This window comes from Caloenas nicobarica, chromosome 4 (genome assembly GCF_036013445.1).
Source record: "Caloenas nicobarica isolate bCalNic1 chromosome 4, bCalNic1.hap1, whole genome shotgun sequence".
Taxonomy (NCBI): Eukaryota; Metazoa; Chordata; class Aves; order Columbiformes; family Columbidae; genus Caloenas; species Caloenas nicobarica.
The window spans coordinates 65,958,519-65,981,324 of record NC_088248.1 but is presented as its reverse complement, the minus strand read 5'-3'; the positions used below and the strand labels follow the sequence as shown (position 1 = coordinate 65,981,324).

Sequence of the window (22,806 nt, the reverse complement as noted above, 5' to 3'; positions counted from 1 at the left end):
CCTTCAGTAGAATGTAAAACCCATGGAATCATAAATTTTCAGTTCTTAAATAGGAAGAAAAAATGTGTTTCCTATATGAATTGTATCCGATACCATCATAAAAAGGAGGACTTCTTCTTGCTTTGTTTTTGTTCAGTCATGTTTTCTAAATGCGTAAACTAATTTGGGTTAATTGTACTAGGAATTAGCCTAGTTCAAAACCTTAATAATTTCTAAAGTACTAAAGAAGGGAAATGACTTTGTAAAGCCTTATAGTTGAACAGATGTTATCATTTCCCCAAGAGTACATTATACTTAGTTGATATTCTTGTAAAGAAGTATAAAGGTCAAGAATAATTTGATTACATGGAACGGTGCCCCTTAATACTATCATGGTTCATTTGTGATTCATACACTGTGTCTCGAAAACAATATAGTTCTTAAATTAATATTCTTTGTTCATTTTTAACCGTGCTGAGGAGACAACGTATCGGTTAAGATCTTCTCTTATTATCATTGCTAAAGCTTCTTTAAAATCAAATTTATGTGCCATCATGGGAAGGATGAATATATAATTCTGCTTGAAAGAAATTAAAAATGAAATTTCCAGCTTTGTCTGAATATCTGAAAGGAATCTTCTGAATCAATAGGCAGCACGTTCATTTCAGAAATATTTTCTCAGTGAAAGTCATCATTGCCAAGTGTTTCATTAATTGGTGGATCTGCCGATAATAGCAAGTAATGATCTTAATATTAGCATCCTCATATATCTCTCACAAACAAGGCATTTCATGCTCATCTTCTTACAGCCACATTCAAAAATGAAAAAATCAGGATCCAGGAATAGAAATAAGATAGATATTCTGAAGAAATGTGTACAGGACAAAATTTTCATTTATGAAGACTCTGTGAAAGGTGAAAATTTGAATAAGGTAAGTGCACAGTTTTTTCTGTACTGAGGTCAAAACTTAGGTCTTTACTAATTGAAGAATGAGAGGCTTCTATCAATGTGAGTAAGAACCAGATAACAAAGGCATGAGGTTTAATGGCATGATGCATTTCTCTACTTTTGCTTGCATTTGTCAAGATATTATATTTCAAGGTTAATAGTTTTGGCTTTGTTGTAATTTTTGCACCTTAGTTACAGAACCAATTTCATGTGTCACCCTTTTTCCTTCTGGTGGTTCTGGCGCTTGACATACGTATGAATGCAAGATTCCCCTAGATCCTGCGGTTTTCTTACCACGGCTTTCAGAACATGGAAGGTGCTTCATACTTCAGTTGAGCAAGACGTAGTTCTTGGACCTCTCCTAACACTACTGAAAACCCAGAAATTGGTTCTTAGATCCAAAGACTTCTTGGGTAGAGGCTGAGTTTATTTGTACAAAGCTTATTGAAAGGGAGCCTTGATTCTGGTGGGTATCTCTTAAAAGACTCGCAGCACCAGTCTAAAGTTAATCCTTAAGGAATGAGTGGGGCCAGTGCCAATATGGGATTTTGGAGGCTTTTTCCTTCTCTGCCAACGGGTGTTCCACGAAGTCTCGTTTCTGTTCTTTAACCTTCCTCTCCTTCTCTTTCCCACTTGTAAAATATGGGCAATGTTACTTTCGTATCTTACAATGATAACTGTGTTAGACGTAGGTGGTGCACAGCTATAAGAACTATGCAGAACAAGCAGGTGTCATTGTTAAAATTAGTAGATAAAAAATAGTTTCACACATGATTACAATACCAATTTTAGTACAAATTGGACAAAAATCTGATTTTACACCTCTTTCCTGTGCTTTTTATACTCATATCCTTAGGAATGAAAAATACTGCATCAATATGTTCATTCAGAAATAATTTCTCTTTTATGTGAGAGCAACATATTGTTAGTATTGGTTGCAGATGATAAAAGCAAACGTTCCTCTAGTCCAGCACCCAGTCTTTGAAAGTAGGAGCAGGTTCTTAGGCACAAATGCATCAAGTGGGTGTGTTCTAGCACTCTATAATAATTTAATAACTCTGGTCCAAGAATGCCTTAATCCTGTAATGGAAGCATTTAAGCTTTTGGCTTCAATACTTAATGCCCTGACCTCCAAAATATAGATTTTTTTTTTTTTGTACTGTTACTTGAAAGTACAATGGAGTATGGGCTAAGGCCTTATGTTACCAAAAGTACCGAATACTTGTTTCTTGTGAATATTTCCTTACATTTTTGTTAGAATCTTCCTTTAAAATTGTAAAGTTAGCTTCTCTGAGCCTCATTATTTCAGTTTTATATGCACCATCTAGCATACCTGTTGTTGTTCTAATTGTATGGCTGCACTGTAGTTACAAATAGCCAATTGCTTTGGGTTTTTTCCAATGAGGAAGCTAAACTATTGTTAAGAAAAATCATTAGTTCACACATTATCGTTAGGACACAGAAGTATAAGCAATAAACTTTATGTTGATTACAGAAATAGCGCTTGGCTGTTGCAATTCGTTGCCTCGTTCCTCCTTTAGAATTTTATTCTTCTAAATTTTGCATTAATTTGAAAGCTTTTATCATCTTACTCAATTACGCATCTGAAGTTGCACAGCCAATTTAAGGCAGGGAAAAGGGATGATGGAGCAATACAGCCCGTGGTATTTCTCCTACCTTCACTGCTGCAGACTTCATACCGTGTTGTGGGTTCTGTCTTGCTACAGGATGGCTGTAAAATGTTTTCCCGTTAATGCTTATGAAAGCAGCAGTGGGATATGTTTTGTAATACTGTAAAACAGACATGACAAAGAGCAACTCATAGACAGGACCCTCTCTCCCCCTCTTCCCCCCTTCAGCCCCTCCCTCTCCCCGCTTCCCACTAAGGACAGGCGATTGGGAGGGAAAGAAGGACAGAGAGAAGAGAGTTGGAAAAATTAAAAATGTTTTACTAATGCTACTAACAAGAAATAGAGAAAATAATACAAAATATAGAAAACCAATCTTGAAAATCCCAGCAGCTGCTCCGGCAGATGTGGGGCCGGCACCCGAAGTCCTGGACTGGACTCTGCAGCCAACCGGAGCTGGATTCCGTCTGTCACTGGGCCTCAGTTCGCAGGGACAACTCTCAAGGTCCTCTCCCAATGTCGGCCATAAGGAAAAGGGACGAGATCCTTGTGATCCCCCACTTTTATATGAAGTATGACGTGAATGGGATGGAATACTTTAGTTGGTCAATTTTTCAGTTCACCTCTTGCTTGCACATCTCGTGGGATGCATCATTATCAATGACCTTGCATTCCATTGCTATGTCTACCAAAACATGTACCTAACTTTCAGGAAAACTGAAGTTAGTAAGAAGACTTTAGCTGACAGGGAAAAATTCACTAAAAGAGAAACTTGTTTTTAACAAAACCAGGACAGACACTCTAACAATAATATGTCAAATAGTATAATGACAAGCAGTATTTTACAGTCTTCTGTTTGGTATGATAAAAGGCTTCAAGAATGGCCAGGTGATATTAGTTTATAATTAGTTTCTAATTTAGTTTGTAATCAATATTTGATCTAGCTTCTTCTGAAATCACCTTCTGTGTCACACTGAAGTCAGGTCTACCTGCAAGCTTTGATTTTTCACAAATGTATTCCTGCTTGCAGAGCCGTGATTTCAGAGCTGACAGGAGGAAGAAAGAAACTAGGGTGGCTGGGATGGATAGGTAGTACCAGCTCAGTAATACAACGTTATGTTTGGTTAAGAGCAGTTAATTTACTGTATGATGTTCAATAACTTCTGAATAATAAAGCTGAACATCATTCCCATAGAATGGTTTGGGTTAGAAGTGACCTTTAAAGATCATCTGGTCCAAAACCTCTGCAACAAGCAGGGACATCTTCAACTAGATCAGGTTGCTCAGAGCCCCACCCAGCCTGGCCTTGAATATCTCCAGGGATGGGGCATCTACCACCTCTCCGGGAAACCTGGGCTGGTGTTTCACCACCCTCAGTGTAAAAAATTTCTTCTTTATCTCTAGTCTAAATCTACCCTCTTCTAGTTTAAAACCATTACCCCTTGTCCTATTGCAATGGGCCCCGCTAAAAAATTTGTCCTCATTTTTTTTTATAGGCCTCTTTTAAGTACGAAAGGCCACAATAAGGTCTCCCCCAAGCCTTTTCTTCTCCAGGCTGAATAACCCCAACTTTCTCAGCCTTTCTTCGTAGGAGAAGCATTCCATCGCTCGTATTTGGGCATGCTTCATATATGACTTCGTACTTTGTAATATCCAAATAGTATCTAGTTTTGCGGTTTGGACCGTAAATCTTATGATTCATGGAATATACTGAACATATCATATAAATCCCTGTTATATGAAGTCCTTGACAAAAGTATAAGTGTTTCTGTCATCAGTGTCATCTCTTTGCCTTTGAATTCAGCTGCAATTAAGATACACATTCTTGTGTCTCCTTATAAGTGAACTTAAGTTGTCAAACTGCATTTCCATCCTTATTCATTTTAATGGATCCAAACTTACACTAAAGGTGATCACTCCTTTAGTCATTCATCTATTCATTATTCATTCATCCATCCCCAGATTTCATATATATATATATAATTAATTTAAAATCCTTGTGTCTGAAACTGAGCCACCTGTGAAGAAAGAAGCACACTTTCAATTCAGTTGTGTGTGCATACCTGTCAAAACATTTCTGTGTGATTGTTTTAGTCTACATTCTAAAGGTTTGTAGCACATCCTGTTCCTAAACCACTAAGGCAGCCTTCAGATATTACTTACTAATTTTGTGTCATCTAAAACAAATCATACCTCAAGCATGGATTTTTCCCCTTTTTTGAGATATTGTGAAAATGTGTGTACTCTGGCAGTCAGTATCTTAAGACATGTAAATAAAAGCTGGAAGAAGAACAAGCTCCTCATTGTGCACATGTAGTCATAACTCATTCAAACTAGTAGTGTTCTAATAATTTCTGTTAGTTAAGAAGCTGCCTTAATACGTTGAATAGGGAGCATTACATAGACTTAAAGCATAAGTCCTTTTGAAAGTAGACCTATTTTCTTCTAGTCAGGTAAGTCTACTTGATTTTTTTTTTTCCTATTCCTTGAATAGGTACTATTGTAATGAAAATCATTATATAAAGCATTTAGTCTCTTGCAATAAAAACATTGATTGTTCTCATCCATCTGCATTTTCCTGCTTTTAAGTAAACTCAAAACGGAACATTGCCAAATTTTTGAAAGGTGACTTGTGGCATTAGTTGTCCAACCTGGTTTGTTTCTAACATATATTGCCCCTTAAAGTGGTGTCTGCTGTAGTGAAGCGTCTCCCTGAACAACTTGCTAGGCAGCAGCTGTTGTTATTGAAGTGTTAAGTGGCTGAGTGAATCGGGTATAAATTCCTTGCCTTCCTTTAGAAGCTATTTCTTCTGGTATTTGTTAACATGTCTGGTTTGCTGCTAAGGCCTCACTTCCATTCCATTCTCTCATCTAAGAGTGCAACAACTTTCACTGCTGAAAAGAGGGGTGAGGGCAAGTCAGTGGAAACTTCACAACTGAGACTTTAAAAAATTAGGCAGTTGGACAATACAGCTCTGAAAATTGCTTATTGCTTTTGAGGACGTTGTCTTGTATCACAATTAATTCAAGATCCCTTTTAGAACAAAAACTTGAGTTGTATTTGAGAAATTAGTCATGTGCACAGGCTACAGAAAGTAAAATACCACAAATTCACTTTAATAGGTTTCTTGCCTGCCTGTAAAGAATGTAGAAGATTTATATAAAAAGATATTGTTCGTTATTATTATTATTGAATTTTTTCCTATTCAAAACTGAAACATAGAAACAAGCAATGGATACTTCTGGATCTGTCCTAAGGTAAATGTCATCTACTTTTTTTTTTTCTTTTGAACAAGTACTGGAAGGCAGCTCAACTCTTTTTCCATAAACTCCCGATTTTGGCTGTCTGTTTTGCTTATCACTGGAAATCTCTCCTCGTGTTCCAAAATAACAGCTTGGTTTTTAGCATTTTGGTTACCGTATTTCCAGTATGATCTCTGAGCTGAATTCTCATCCTAATCCAAATATCCCCTATGTTTATTTGTAACCTGTATGCTTACTTATTATTTAGAGTTTCACATCTACATTATCCAAATCGATTTGTTAGATTAACAGTAAAGTTGAGAGACAATGTCTGTTTTCTGACATGGAAATTTGTTGAAAATATCAAGGAAATGAATCTTGCCTCTACTTTGTGTCTATAGGATGATTCTTTACTCTTGTCTTATAATTGACTTAGTTCATATTAGTGGAAATATTTTCTGAAGGTAACCTTCCATTTCTTGTGTTCAAGGACATTCCAAATGATGTAATGGAGACTTTGGAGAATATCGCATGAGAGTGCAAATATTGCAAGCGTATTTGGTTCCAAATCACATTTTAAATTTAGCTCTATCAACTGGATAATAGAATTTGTGTGAGACACAATCACTGTTAGCAGGTCTCTTATCAATAAAATTTCCGGAGAAAATTCGTGGGCATCATGTTACATATTTATTATCTTCGGAGTCTTATAACTTGGTGGAAGTCTCCTTAAATGCTCCTTTAAAGTTAATCATAAATAGAGTCAATAATGTAGAATTCTGATTAGCATGAATATAAAGCTAATAAGGTTTTAACATCTTGTGTACATACCATCTCTATTTGTGCAAAAGATATTCTGAGGGTCTTGTGCCAATGGGAAACCATACAGTGTGTGAAGACTAACAGTTCACCTTTATGGTGGTGGTGTTCACGATTGCAGGGCAAATATTATTGGATTTGGCAATGCTAAGATGCTAACTGTATAGGGATCTCTATTAAATAGGGATGTTCATCACTGCCCATTCTTTAAGGAGAGGCCAAACTTCATGGAATAAATACTTTTCTATAGAATACAAATGTGAGTACCTGCTCTCCAGTACCACAGTGATAATAAACTTAAACAAAACTTATTTAAAAGTTTTGGCTGCAGTTCTTCCATTTTGTCACAGGCAGCAGTTACTTGAGCATTGCTGTTAAAATACTTAATACTGGAAACTCCTGAAAATGCTGATTTCTGAAAACTTTGTGTGTGTGTGTGTGCTGTGAAACCTGTCAGATTAGTTTTGTCAGGACCAAAAGAGAATTTAGAGATGGAGAGAGGAAAAACCCTGCACTTTGATGCCAGCAGTGTACAGATGGGCTGTTCCTTTGCTGAGTTTTATTCTAAACCTGTTGTATAGCGCAGTGTTTGATACCAACACCAAATAGTGGAGTTGGAGCTCTCATGGTTGTATGTGCTTTATCTCTGTGTCCTCTCTTTCTTACAGTCCAGCTTTTGGGCCTGTGTGGATAGTACAGGGCGAGAGAATAAAACCAAACTGATAATTATTTACTGTCTTTGAAGGTTCAGCTACCCAAATGTTAGATATATAGTGTATACATCAATGTCTAACCTAGACGTCCACACTTATATGTCAGTGGAAACACATTTTTTACGATAGGAAATACATTGAAAAGTTCCTTTTTCTTTCCTTTGAAAAGGAACTTTCCCTTTGAAAGGGAGCTTAGAGTGACAAGCTCAGATGGAAGTAACTAAAGAGGGTAATTGCAGCTAGCTACTGTCCACATTGTCTGGCAGAAAAATGGTCGCAGCAGCAATATCACTGGCTGTGAATGGCAGTGGTACAGCGTGGAGAGCTCATCAATCACATTGCATGTGATCGTGTGCTTGCACGTGCCTTTCAGCCTTGGATAGTTTTGGTGGATGTCCTGTCAGACATGTGGCAGCAACACTTATTGAGTTAAATCATTTTGATTTAATCCTGTTTGATGTCCATTCAATCCAGTTTTAATCCTGTTTGAAAGCCATTACCAGCAGACTGATTTACGGTTTAACTTTGTTTTATATAGGAGGATTTTTGGTTATTTTCTTAAAGAATAGTAGTTTGAATTTCATTGGTCAATATTAACTGACACTTGCCAATTTGAAACTAAATAGTCTTTCTATAAATTTTGTATTTTTGCTAAAAGTAAGGTTGTATTTTATCTTCCAGTTTAACCAATCACGTAGGTAAGTATAAGTTTATTTATATTACTTTTTTTTTACTTTTATTATATTAAAAATTATATAGATCCTCTATTTTAGGTTCGTACTTAAGGTTATGACTGCCCTAAAACAAAGTCTGATCTCTTTGAAGTATCTGACCTGACTGTCATATTTTTTTGATCACCTAAACACAGTAAAAGCTGGAATTTAATGTTAAAAGCACTTTTAAAAACAATTTAGTACATTATAAGATAACAACGTTGATTTCTTTGCTGTTTTAAGTCCTGCTTGTTAATTACAGGGTAGTAAAATCATGAGCCCGCATGTTAATCTTGTTACCTTTTGTGTTTTGGTATCTTTTAGGTTAAGCACAAGTTGCTGCTTGAGAAAGAGTGTCAGCTGCGTGATCTGGAAGATAACCTTGGAGAGTATATTACTGCTTTAGCTTTTCAAAAGACTGTTAAAAAAACCAGAATGTTGGAGCTGTATACTGCAGTCATAAGTGTACAAGCTTTGCTCTTTGAACAACTGAGCACGTCAAAAACCCTGTCAAAATTGGAATGTATTCAGATTTTAGAAGCACATAGTCCTGTAAGTAATGAAGTTGTGAAAAGGAAAATTCCTGTTAGGAGACAGCAACTATCACAGTAGCTAATTTGACTTTGGTTTAGGTGGGCTGGTTTGCAGCACCTGGTGGTCCAGCCTTTAATTTCTGTCATTATGTGCATTACAATGCACTCAGTAGAAGAAATAAAGAGAAGGAAAGTATGAGAGCCAGGGAAGATTGCATATTTTTATTATAGCAGCATCTAGAGATCTACAGTCAGAAAGAACAGTATTTTGGTGGGTAATTAATATTAAAGTTTTATTGGCTGCAAGGAAGACAATGGGGAATTGATTGTGAGTCATGACTGGGGTAGTGTGTAAATTGTCATGACTGCGTTACAAAATAGTTCATGTTATAGTGTTATCTATATGGTAAAATCCATAACCATATGATATGCTTCAGTCGTTGAGTTTTTAAAGATTATATATATCTATCTCCAAGCACGCTCATATGGTTTAAATAGTAGCAACTTTGGAAAAGCCTCTTCCCTTCATTGTATTCATTACATACGTGGTATGTGCCAGTTTTCCACTTTTCTAATCCTTTTTTGATACCTCAGTGCTCTGTATTCATAAGGATTTTTTTTTTTTTTTTTTTTTACATCTGCTATTTGCAACCATCCAAGTAAGGCTTGGGAGAGCACTGGAGTAGAACAAACAAAATGAGTTTTTAAGAGCAAAACCTCTTAGCTAGAGGTCATCATTAGATAGCTATTGCTGTGAATACTCCTGGTTAAATTTTAAGGCTGTCATTTCTGCAGAGTTTCTCTTAGAATGGCAGTTAGAATGCTTATATACTTCTAGTTTTGCTTATATTTGTATTAAATCTGTAGGAAATAGTGAAACTTGTATGTAGGTGGAGTATTAAAAATTATTTAATCTGGAATTAGTGCCTTCTATGCAGTAAGTGTAAGGGGGCTCTGCAAAGAGTTGCTTTTAGCTTCTTTGTCCTTGAAGAGATGAAGAAAAAGAATTGAAGGAGAGGCAGAAGAGAGACCTAGAGTAGCTAACACTGGATTCTTTATCCAGTGTGTAAGAACTAAGTTGAGTCCTATTTTGGGGAAAAATATTTTAGGCATTGTTTAAAGTGCCTGTTAGGCTTGATTTATAGAGATGGTTTCCTGATGATCAAACATCTCTCTCTTGCTGTGTTTTTGACCAACTCTTGTCCCAGGAGCTGGCAAATTTTAACACCTGTTGCTTTAAAACTAATATTTCAGATTATATTCCCTAATGCTGATGACATCAGTGAAAGTTTTGCCAATTTGTGAAACAAACATATCTGGCCGTATGTGAATTTGCATCATCTCCTTGGAGATTACAAGTTAATATTCATTGTTAAGAGAGTGGATCTAAGCGCCAATGTTAAATCTTGCCTACTGGGGAGCAGACACTTAGAGATGCTGTGCTCCAATAAATCCACAGTCTGAATACAGCTCGTGGGGTGGAGGAAGATTAAAATTCGGTATTTTCTCCAAGGTACAAATTGGAAGTAAGGCACTGAGATATTGAGCGACTTAAAGCTTGAGGTCAGACAACAATGACATTGGAAGACTGGCATATGAAGCCTTCCTTCTGATGTCTAGTTTGACTCTTTGACTAAAGAGAGATCTGTGGTATGAGGGATCTAGTTCACTTAAGACTTTGGGGTTTAACCCTTTGATTTTTAGAGCATTGTATTTTAAGCCTAATTTTGTCACACAAAATTTGAATTATTTTCTTTTAATTTCAAACATCTTTGATACTAGGTGTTGATTCAGTATAACTAAAACTAGTCAGTCTGAGCTTCTTAGGCTGCTTCAGTGGCTTTATGCAGCCGATAGATGAATCCTAATGGTGCCATTCTTTTGTTTGGATCTCAGCAATGCTGGTAGTGTGCTTTCTAGATGTCCTCTACAGTGGAACGTTTCAGAGAGCATTGACCTTTAGGACGATGAAAATTGACCGATATCTTTCAGCATTGTTCTGATACTCATAGCGTGCCAGTCATGTTTACTGAAGCCATACAATGAATTGGAAAGTGTAATGACTGCAAGTGTCTAGGTAGAATGAGAAATGAATAAACTAATATCAGAAATTCTGATAGCATCCCTTGTCTTCACTCCAGAAGAAATTTGTTTTTTCCAAGTTAAAGTATGACTTTTTATCATTACATGTTTTCAATCTCCAGGAGATTGAAGAACTTGACAGGAAGCTGGAGCATGAGATGTTGCATAAGGAGTCAGCTCAGCAGCAGCATCTAATGAGTAGGCAGAGGTGGACACCGGATGGATTGGGACTCTCAAGTGAAGCTGTGGAAATGAATGCAGGCAGACAGGTGACAGTTCTGCTAAAACAGGCCATGAATAAATGTAGGCAGTTTATAAATCTGCACCAGCAAAGGTAAGTGCTTTGGTTTCAGGTTTTACTAAGTTACTGCAGTCCTTATATATAGACCATAAAATCTCATAGAGAAACAGCCAGCTAAATGTTCTGCTGTGTTGGGGAGGGACTATACATCTGTGTTTGTACAGTGCATTTTTGTGATGTGGCCCAGAGCATAACTGAGGAGTCTTGGGAATATTGAACTGAGAAAAATGAAATAATAATAACTTAGTTACATATAGATTGTGATGTCTTGAATGGCAATCACCATTTCTTGATAGGGATGGGAAAAATAGCAATACTCCTTCGCAGCAAGGAGGAAAATAATTTTAATCCTGTTCCTTCGTCTCTCAGGAAGGTAGGTGGGGACTTCAATGAAACCTTATCTGCTGGGGTCAGGAGAAGTAGCTGAGACAATTTTGATTGAATTCCCATCTCCAGTGTCACCCTGTAGGCTGAATTCCCTGTCACACAACCATTTTTTATGGGATATATAAACTCTTCTTCAGAGACAGGCTCAATTTCACTTTTCCGTGGCCAGTTTTTAGATGAAGATGTCAGTGACAACAACAACAACAAGCATCTTGGGAGATACATAGAAATACTTGTCTTGTGAAGGTTGCCAAGCAAAAATGGGTGATAATTTGCAAAATTGCAAAGTACTGTGTTACACATTTGCATGTGTATTGCACAATAGTAAAAGCCTGCCACATTTCAAGATTCTTGTAAGATCCTGAGAGGGTTCTTTCCATTACAAAGAGGGTTTTTCATGAAACAATTAATATGTTAAAAATGGCTTCGATAGGCTTTGAGTTCACTTATTGCACTCTTAACTCTGTTTTAATTCCGAAAGGGCTGGAGCTCTACTCTGTGTAGGTTAACGACTCTCCTGTTGCAGAGGTGAAGAGTCACTAGAAGAGCAGATAGGTTACTGGCGTGTGGGTACTACTGTAGAGATAGATAAGTGAAGCCTTCAAAGACACTGCAACTAGTCCTTACTATTTACCAGAAAACATAACGGAAGGAACAAGTTCTGTACTTTTGCCAAACGACATATGGATGTCTTCATGATTTGCTCCAGAAAGAAAAAAATCACCAGTAGAGAGGAAGTTAATTGTTGACTATTATATTGCAGCAACAAATGATCTGCATCTCAACATAAATGTGGTGATGAGATTTAAAGAAGAGGATGGGGAAAGGTTGAATCGTGTTGCTTTGGACCAATTCTAGATTTGAATTGTGTGCAAGAGCATAGCCTTAGATTCTGCTCTGATGTTTGCTTGGTGGTTTAGAGGAGAAAGGAGAAGTTGGCATATTTTTGAGGTTATGCTGCTCAGCCAGCCTGACTGACAGAAAGATATGCTTCCTGAATGGATGACTTCCAAATATTGTTTCTTATAGTACAGTCATTTGGTCTGGAAATATTTCAATGTTAATTCTGTCTTTCACTTCAGCTTGAGAGATGAGCAGTGGAATTGTGCAGTGCTTGAAGATCTCCTGGAAAATATAGAAACGGATGCATTTTTGTCACTTTATAGTCAGGTAAGCATGAAATTGAAGAAAGTGCCCAAGTTTAAATTACAGCTGTATCTGGAAATCAGCTTTTCTTGCTTTTTTTGGGAACCATTACAGACATATTTGGACCCAGTTCTGCTAATAATCACTACCAGTTCTGGTCTTTGCAGCCTGTATTATCATTCACTTCAGTTAATTCTGACCTACTTTCAGCCTTTTGAATTTTACCGAATTACACTTCTTTTTGTTCACTTACAAATCCTTTCCGGGGGTTGTCTTATTGTGTCTCATTCTGTGAGAGAACTAAATTGCCAAATTTTTGATTTACAGACAGATTTACACTCTGATTTTTCATGTAATGAGACAAGGGGTTTGTTTAGGCTTCAATCAGTGTTAGGAAGGTTTTGCATTGCTCATGTCACAGAACTAAATGATAGAAGGACTGCTAGTTAAATTTTCTGGTATTGTTACTCATATTGTTTTTGAAAAGAAGATCACCTCTTCAGATAATTTCCTATCTGTTGGCTGCCTGTCGAGGCCACTAAAGGCATTAAAAATGAATTACTCTTGTCCCAGAATTTTATCTACAGACCTTGGTTGAGATACACAGTGAATTTCAGAGAAGAGACTCAGTGTTGCACCTTTTCACATCCAGGTATCTTACGTCTTGGGGACAGGATTGCTTGCAGTCACCTGTATCCCAAATTGGCGCATCAGAGGCCAGCAAGCCAAGGAGGGACCACTTAGACTAAGAGTCTCTCCTCTTTTCCTGTGTCTCAACTTGTTTCTGCTCAGTTTTCTGAACTCTTTATCCTCTCCTGAGTTAGATGTCTATTTGAGGTCAGCTAGTCTCATGAAGAATTGGAGTGGGATTCCTTTATAATAGACCTGTGCTAGGAGATTCACCTGGAAGGTAGCACATATTTTCAGATCCTTACTCTGATTTGAGTAAGGAATTCGCATCAAGAACCACTAAAGGTCACAGGAGTGTGATAATCACTTCAATCTCTGCCTCTTGTGGGTATGCTTGGGCTCCATTCAGAGCGGAGTCCTCTCACTGGAAGAGCCTTACCTCTGAATATCTGTCAGCCTGATGGCTACGGTGCTGTACTGGAACAGATCTCACTTTGTGCTAATGAATTAAATCAGGCAGACTGGGAATTCAACCCTCGTCTTAATGCTTTCCAAGAGCATCCTATCCCCTGGGCATAATAATATAAACACCAAAACCCCGTTCTGTTATGTCTTGCAGAGTGTAATATTTGAAGATGTTTGCTGAGGAGGTCATGACCAGTGTTACCAGACTTCCAGTTTTAAATCCAAGCTATATGTTCTGTTAGAGTTTGGGGTTTTTTTAGTTTTATTATTATTTTCCTCTTTGATTTCCCCCCTGCCTCCTATTGCAACTGTACTTTTTTTCAAACCGGCTTGTTACCCCTTTGGCTTTGACAGTTTGGGTTGCTGTAAGTGGATGGGGCTGTCAGGTGCTGCTGAATTCTGTTCTGGCCTTCAGTTCCTTCTCGCTGTTTTCTGCCCACATGGCCAACTGCACGTACAGCTCCTAACATTTTATTGGAAGTTCACAGAAATAGCATCCTGCTGACACTGATGAAAATTTCTGCTGCAAGCCTTTGTAGGGTGCTTATGGTGTAAATATTCACATGATGGTGAGGTTTAATCTAATTTCTTTATAACTTTAAACTTTATTCATTTATGCTCTTTTAAAATAACTTGCATAATGCTGATGAGGCAGTCACCCACTATTTTCAATTATTCCTTCACTTGTAGAATGGTGATGTGGGCAGTGACAGCTATAATGCTTTTCAGAGGCAATATTAAAATTGAGGCTTTATTTGCCCATTTGTAGTTACAGTTTGTCTAATAGCTTAAGATTTCAGTACACTTTTCTAGGAGAAAAGATGGCCTTTGGTACTGTTCAACATTCCTTTTTTTTTTTTTGTAAAACAGGTAAGGAGTTAATAGACTTGTGCGATTATTTTGCTGAAGCATACTGTGCTTCAGATAAATGTCGAATATGACAAATGTAAGATAAGTCTGAGATAAAATAAACTCCATTCAACAGCGCTGGAAAATAACCATCAGAACAGATAAAAAAATTGAAAATGCTTTGGAAGGTCCTTTAGGCTTTGCTGATCCTTCCCTCTACTACTGTGCTTTTAAGTCATTGGTATTTGTGGACCATAGTCTTGTGAATTCTTTTTATACTGGTTTTTTTTTTCTTTCCTAGTTCATTGTATCTGACAAAGTATGCTGCATCCAGAAGTGCTGGCCATTTTAAAGGCTTCAGACAGCACAGACCAACTCCTCTAGATCAGCCCTACCGAGACCATTGTCATAGTTTAATTTCAATGCTTCTAAATCCCCTGTTGCCTTGCAATCTTGGGCTAATTGAAGAGACCTTGTGGAGTGTTTATTTAGCAATTTCATAGGCTGGCAAAAACAGTCACTGCTAAGTAGGAACTCTTAAAAGAGAGCATGAAGACTGCATTAATCTCACACTCTGGTTCTTAGCTTGCTATACTCCTGGACATAGAAGGGTAGGAAGAAGATGCATGTAACAAACCAACTGCTCAGCAGAAGAGTTCTTAGCTTGAAAAGGATCTTGTGAAATGTTTTTCTGCTGCTCTTGAGTTTGGTTGTCTCTGATAAAGCCTCAGCATCTACCTCTCTCATGAAGGCAGGAATTCGTGATGTGTGGCATGGGAAGATGAAAGCTGAAGCAGATATGTAGGACTTGGTGGGCGAGAAGAGAGACTGTGAAAGAGCTTCTGAACAGCATGGCATATATTCTGCAAGTTGAGAGGTTAAAATAATTGTTTTGAAGATTACAGATGCATGCAAACAGTGTATGTCATAATTTTCACAGTACCCAGTCCTCTTAGCACCCTAGCAGGTGAACAAGGATTCTTGATAATTACAGATTTTGATGAAGACAGAGATTTAAAAGTATCACTGTCACCTCATTGCACTTGAAAAACTGGACACGTGGTTCAGTGTATACTTGTGCTTTATGTGATTCCCTAAAGAAATAATTAATTCGTATAAATATGCATTAGATATACCACTGGGGTTTTTGTTGTTTATATTTAGTCATGTAAAGTGTAGCCCAGAGATATTCTGAGACATACTTTATTGAAATTCCGTAAATCTGTACGTATTTACCCTGCAGATACACAAAATTTCTGTTCTCAGCAGGCATAATAGTATAGTAATTCCAGACCTGACTACTCTTAATTCAACCGTATGTGCGTAGTAGAAGAGTGATTTATTAATTTATTAAGGCTCACAGTGTAACATGTTCCTCCTTTTGGATTTGCTTATCCTGTGAGCTGGTATGGGAATTGACTTTGAAATATTTTTTCCCCCTTGTTTTCTTAAAATTTATAGAACATGTTATATTGGCAAGTATTAGGAAACTATACCTATTGTACCTCTGTATCTTACACACATTCTGTTATTTAAAGAGGATTTTCCCCTTTAGACTAGTTTTCAGAACTGTAGATGCAGCCCTTTCTGGAAAACCAGGTAAGGTTTACTTTCCTACATTTTTTGTTTCAGCTTACATCCTTATCGAGGCAGATCTAGGTCAATAAGAGATTGGCTTGAAAGATAGCGAGTTCAGGATCATAAGCCTCTGGCTGAGAAATTACTTTTAAGTAAGCTCGTAGTTATGTCTCAGGTTACACCAGTTGCTTTGTAGAGATGAAAGGTGATGCAGGCACACTGTCATGTGGAAACAGCACATTAGGATCAAGTTTGTTGGTTCTTGCATTAGTTGTTTAAAGACATATTGCTCAGTCCAAATACTTTAAAGTAATTGTGCTGTTTGTAAACTACAATTCATACATTCCTATTTTTATTTTGGCCAAATTCAGAGAATACAAATGAGGTTATTGGCAGTGCAAGTAGCATTAGATGTTATGAAAAAAGTGAATTCCTAATCTTTGTGGTACCTTAACATATAATATACCAGAAGAATCACACTCATCCCGCCCTGTAGGGCTTTTGGTCTGACTAGTGTGTCTATTCCTGTGTTTGCAAGCACATTCACTTCTCTGTCACACTTCTGGGTAGCTGTGGGTGTCTGAAAGTGCTGCTTACCGCTGGTGCGTGTTCACGCATCAGCACTGCCCTTGTTGTACGTATGCTAGATGCACCTGTGCCACTTTTGGTACTGTTGACAGCATTGTGGCACCTTGCAGGATTACTTAATTGTGAATTCTGCTGTGTTAGAAGGGCATTAAGGGTTGCATGTCAGTCCAAATCATACTTAATGCAGAAAGGTAAGGGTCAGAGTGGAGAAAAGGAACATTTTAAAGAGGAAACTATCACAGAGAAAAGCAGTACTGTCTCAACCATCTGCATATAAATTACTGGGTTAAGGATCCCGAGACCATTTAGCCAAAAAGGGCAGAATAGGTCACAGAGATGGTCATTTTTATTCTCACGTAATGTTGTTTTTTGTATGTTTCTATAAAGAACAGTTTTTAAAATCAAAAGTACAACACAGTCTATATACAACTATAGAAATGAAACTCACGTGTCTGTATTAAGATTTATGCTCTTATTTACACTCCTCTCCGGAGAAGAACCAAATCATTTCTTGCCCAAAGTAGCCTGAACAGATACCTTTTTAACCTAACTTTGGTACCCGTTTAGGGTGAAAATATTGGGCGTGTTAGATATCACATCAATTAACTAATCTCTCAGCAATCTTAGGATTTTTTCTTGTTCATTCTGGTATCTCGGTGGTTTCTATGGAAAACCTATAACAATACTGAAGAGCCCAGGAAACTTAAGGAAGTGGCTAGTTTTCCTGCCTTTTGGAAATGAGTTCTCTGCTTGGGAAATGGTTATTTATTTATTTTGTGTGGCAGTCTAAATTTGGGTTAAGGCTGCTTTGGGGGTGATTGCTTTGTTTTTACATGGATTTATCAGAAAGAATTGTCCTTTATAGAGCATCCTTTTCATGAAATGCCTTCTTTCCAATAAGATTCACTTAATAAAAGGATCTCCAAGGTGCCTTCGCTCCTCTGAAAATTTGTCATGCAAAAAAAGAAGCAGAGTTTAACATTTGCTGTGACAATTTGAATCTGCTGTGGATAAAGAAATTGGCTGTCCTCCTGCATGGTGGGACCTTGTGGGTTTTTTATGTGACATGGACTCTGTAGTCGTCGTGTATCATGTAGCTTATAGGAGGGTCTACAGAGTGGAGATGACTCAGCTGTAGTGAGTCATCTTGAACATTTCACGCATTTTACTTAACTTCAGCTACCTGAGATACATCTATGGTTTGAATAGCCTACAACAGCAGTCTTCTGGCATCCTTAGAGGCGTTTAATTTGCTCTACTCCTTTCTTTCCACGTAGTTCTCCATATGTTGTAGACTTTTCGTATTTGATACACAGGAGAAATCTGCAGAAACAGCCGTGGGGATGAAGAAGTTTTGATGGCAGAGCAGCAAAGGGGGTTTGGTGTTTGGACAGGGTGGGAAATGAGGCTGGTGGATTGTCTAGGGAACAACTGAATTTGAACTTAACCTATTTGAACACTACGAAAATATACTTTACCACTGACCTTTGGGCCAAAAAAGAGAGGATATTTGGAAAAAAACAAACCAAACCAAACCAAAACCAACAACAAAAACCCCCACCCAGATGTTTCCTTCACCTCTTAACAAAGGTTACAAGCTGTTTTCTGAGCTTATCATGGAATCTGGTGTTAAGAGAGGCTGAACAATGAAGTGCTCAACCATGGCAACTTGCAAATGTTGTCATTAAGTTTCAGAGGCAATTTTTTTCCCCCTGATTTTACAGAACAAGGAAGGCCAAATCGCTTCATTGCTGTCTTGAAAGGATTTCTTTATAATAATACAATCTATAAATTAACTAAACCTTACATGCTAGAATATGGTTGCATTGTGATTTTTTTCAGACTGAAGGGCAGTAAGTACATGCCCTAAGCACATACTCCAAGATCAACTGGTTGTTTAATATTTATGTTGCCTATATCCAGAATGAAATGGACAGCTGTAATATGTATGGGCTGGTGTGGGCAGAAACAGTGAACGTGGGATTATGACCACTTGACACCAAAATTGTCACCAATAACATGATTTTCAAGAATATTTTTTGTTTCTATAATGAATAATTTTTAATGACGGTAATTAAAATTCACTAACACTTTTTTATTTTCAATGCTTTTTTATTTTCAATTTATCTGTCTTCTGCTCATTAATCCCATAGGAGCTCCGACTGGCTGGTTATTTAGCCAAACTGACGAGGGTACCAACGGGAGTGTTGCACAGGATCCTGAACTTGTTGCTGCCCTCCAGCTCACAAAGTGACATTCTTCCTGTCCTTGATTCCATCAGTAAATATTCAGATGGTGTTGCTGAAAGTGATAGTAATGCAGATGAGTCTGGCAGCTGTAAGAAAAGGTAAGTGTGATATCTTTTGGTAGACCATTGCAAGAGAAGATTATTGCTTTACGTGTATATGTATTTGCTGGATGAGAAGATTGACAACAATAGAAAAACCCACAGGTGCATAAGTCTCCTTTTTGAAATATTTTTGTGGGTAAAAATACTTTGAAACTGCTACCTTGTTTTGTGAAATATTTTAACTACATTAAATGGATGAAGAGTTAATAGATTTTATAACCTTATGAACTAAGCTATTATCTTGTGGATTTATAAATCATCCTCTGATCATTGTTTCTGTTGACTTTAATTGGAGTTTATTAAAATATTTTCCTTCCAGCTTTTTGTATTTACAATATTCATAGCACACCAGATTTCAGGTGTCTGTAGCTCCTGAAGATATGAAGGAGGTCCTCCTTTCTAATAATGGAAGTTTCAACCTTGCAGCTGCCTGTCCCTTTGTAGTTCATTACTAAAGTCACAAGTGGCCAGTGCTTTGTCCTTTACACACAGAGACAGGTGGTCTCTCAGAACTTCCAGTTTGTCCCAGTTAACACCAGCTGAACACAGAGAGGTGCTCTGGACCCCTCTCCCAGCTCCCTGCCATGACATGGGGAGAAAAGCCGATGTTGCAGCACCGGGGCGTCTGGTTGTCAGGTGTGAGTTGTCGAGGAACAGATGAGGGTCCTTGGGACAATGCTGAGGTGTGATCTTGCCTGATTTAAATCATTGTGGCAGGGCAACAGAAATCCTTGAATGCTCTTACTGACTGTATTCAGTATATTACTGCCATGGTTTTGGTAGTTAAAATTGGAAAGGGGAGGAAAGTGTGTGTGTATTCGGGGATTTGCTGCTGGAAATTTTTATTCTTTACTGCTCCTTCAGGAGGAGCCAAGAGTTGTGGCAAGCACTGGAGAACAAAGTAAGGCAAGATCTGATAAACAGAAGTTTGGAAAAGATCCCTTATCTAAACAAGGGAAAAGACAGGTAAGGAGAAAAGAGGAAGAAACATGTTGGGTTTTTTTGGTTTTTGGTGGGTTGGTTTGTTCGTTTGTTTTTATACTTCATTTCAGCTCTAAAGGTTCCTCTTACATCTATTAGAAACCAGTAAATAAGTTCATAAATACGTATTTTCTGACACTGTTCTGCTATTTGGTGCCTGTGTTTCCTACAACATATTTACATATAATAAGCAATAATACTAATGTCTAAAAAATTTTCCACACATATCCACAAAATTCACACATTTTTCATGTTACATTGCCCACCTTCCTGATGGTTATTTATTATAATGTTACCTTTTCTTGTGCAGTTTTGTATCTCATAAAATGATACGTAATTTATTGGGGATTGGAATGGAAGTTACACTTCTGTCCGTTGAAATACAATTTTCTTCAGCTTCCAAAGTCAACACTTCTATGTTAGGATATGATATAGGAAACTCTGATTTTTTTGGCCAAGTTTTCAGGCTTTTTTTTTTTTTTCATTAATGTAGCTTGGTAAAGAAGAAACAGCTTGATCTCCTGGAAAAAGCATCATTCATTCATCTCGGTTCGTCGCACACACATCCTCCAGTAGAACAGTCTGATCCACCTGTTCCTTTGAACACGGCAACTGCCGAAGCCATAGAGCTGTTAGACACAGGAAAGAAGGTATTTTTGTTCCGTGAGACGAGTGATCCAATATTTTCTTTGCAAAATTCTCCAAGGAAAAAGAAAAAGAACTTTCTTAATTCCAAAAAGGCTGCTCGTGCAAATATGGACTCATGAGGCCAACTTCCATGCAAAGTATCAATTAGGGAAGAGGAAGTTATTTAGAAGTCAGAAAAATAATGAGAAAAAATGAATTATGCAGTTTAAATAACACTTCTGTTGATTTAATCTCATTTGTCTGACATTGTAAATAGCTGTAATTTTAGGATGGTGCAGTTAGCAATGTGTATTGTGCATTTTTTAATTCTTGTCAGTGTATGATGCAGTAGAAATATGAGTGTTTTGTGGTGCATGTCCTGGCAGGCAGGACTCGGCGTTCCTTCAGTACGTTTTGGTCATTTTTCCACTGTATTTTCATAATTTGTATAGAAAAGTTATTATATAAAGTAATTACTGATCTAGTATTCTTGTATTTATATATTCTTGCAATAAGCTGTGGTATAGCAGATGACCCACAAGTCCTCTGTTCTCTTGCTTTCTGCTACTGTAGCTAATTTACTGTTTAGTGCTGTGCTGTTAATAGGCTTTGAATGTTACTTCTGCAGTCTGTGTTCCACAGTGATGGCTGGTAGTCCACATCTTCAGCTTATATTTATTTTTATATATATATATATATTTAGCCTTACATTCTGGAGTAGCTGTATCTTTTCGCTATTGTTTCTAAACTTCAGTAGAACTATGAATGTGGCTATAGTTCAAATTGTGTTAAATATTTGCAACCTGTTGCAGTCTTTTTCCTGGCAAAGCAATACCATCGCACTTGCTCATCAGAAAAAGGGAAAAATATAAGTGGTCATGTTAATAACGTCTAAATGGGTTTTTTGTAACGATACTGCAAAGTGTCACAATTTTAGGTGGGTATTTTTGAAGTTCTTGTTCCTGGATTTCTCTAAATTGATGAGGCTATCATTCTACATTTCAAAAAGAGATAATTTTCAAACCTTTCTTGTTCGCAGAAAGAAATGTAAATATGAACCCTAAAAGCAGTAACAGAAAAAGAAAAGTTAAAAGAAATGTATATGTTTGACAATATCTCATGATATTCAAGCTTGAGAGTTTTTGATCTGTGTTGGAATGCTGTGCTCTGAGGGTACTGTGCTCATGTATTTTGAAAATTTTCATATATGGAGTTTCTGTGTCTTTGTATTAATAGGATGCCAATTTCTTTTTTAAAAATAAAATGTTACAATGTACATGGGTCTCCACTTGGCATCTATTCCAACTGAAAAAAAACCTTTTTTTTTCCCCCCACTACTTGTGGCAAGTTTAAATATTCATTCCACAGTAAACAACAATTAGTGTTCCATATCACCATTAGCGATAGAAAATGTGTGCCTGATAATCCTAATTATTTTTGTTTGTGTTCTTGAGTCTTTTCATAGAAGTCATCGCTCTCACAGAAAGAGGAGTCTGTCAGGATTGTAGGAGTTCAGAGTTGCCACATTTTAATGCGTCTGGTAGGTTGTCCCCAAGGCATGGGTAGGTGAGGGCAGGGTCTGTCCTACCTGGGAGCTGGGTCAGAGCAGCGTAGGAGGCGGCTCAGGTGTTTCTCAAAGGGGTTGGGCCCTATGCAAGAGAAGCCAACAGGGTAACCTGAGCTGTGCTCGGGGCTGCAAGCAGCGCTTTAAAGGTGAGGTACCCTTTCTTGAATGTGAGCTTCTTCAAAGATTCCTTCACGAGCCCAGACTCTAGGCTGTTATAATATAAAAGGGAAACAACAGCACCAATCACAGATAAGGCATTGGGGCCAATAGCTTTAATCAGTTACAATAATAGCGTGCATCATCTGAATATTGATTGCAATATCAATTTATTATCCTTAACAGATAATCTGTAAGTCCAATACTAAACAGCTGATTTGTAACTTTCACACACCTCATCACTAATTTGAGGAAGCTCAGTGATTGTAACTATTCTAGTGAGGAAAGTCATGCCCTGCTATGAATCAGTTTGATTTCATGCAATACGTATTCAAAGAAATGTTCACATTTTAAAATCTCTTGTTTCTTACTCCCCAACATTGGACACTTAGAAGATTCAGCTGGACAGGGTGCTGAGCCGTCTTGTCTAGACTGTGCTTTTGCCAAGAAAGGTTGGACCAGATGATCCTTGTGGTCCTTTCCGACCTGCTATTCTATGATTATGAACAGCTCCCTAGGCAA

General features: G+C 37.5%; 1 protein-coding gene across 1 annotated transcript in view; it reads left to right on the top strand.

Moving 5' to 3' along the window:
• The window catches only part of EVC2 (EvC ciliary complex subunit 2), a 74,221-nt gene extending 52,424 nt beyond the window's left edge, over window positions 1–21,797 (top strand). The window contains 7 exon segments of the mRNA XM_065633657.1: window positions 789–911; window positions 8,369–8,596; window positions 10,782–10,993; window positions 12,430–12,517; window positions 18,757–18,950; window positions 19,818–19,919; window positions 20,428–21,797. Of these exon segments, the coding sequence (XP_065489729.1) occupies window positions 789–911; window positions 8,369–8,596; window positions 10,782–10,993; window positions 12,430–12,517; window positions 18,757–18,950; window positions 19,818–19,919; window positions 20,428–20,701 (1,221 nt within the window). The 3' untranslated portion in view covers window positions 20,702–21,797.
• The last annotated feature ends 1,009 nt before the right edge of the window (window positions 21,798–22,806 follow it).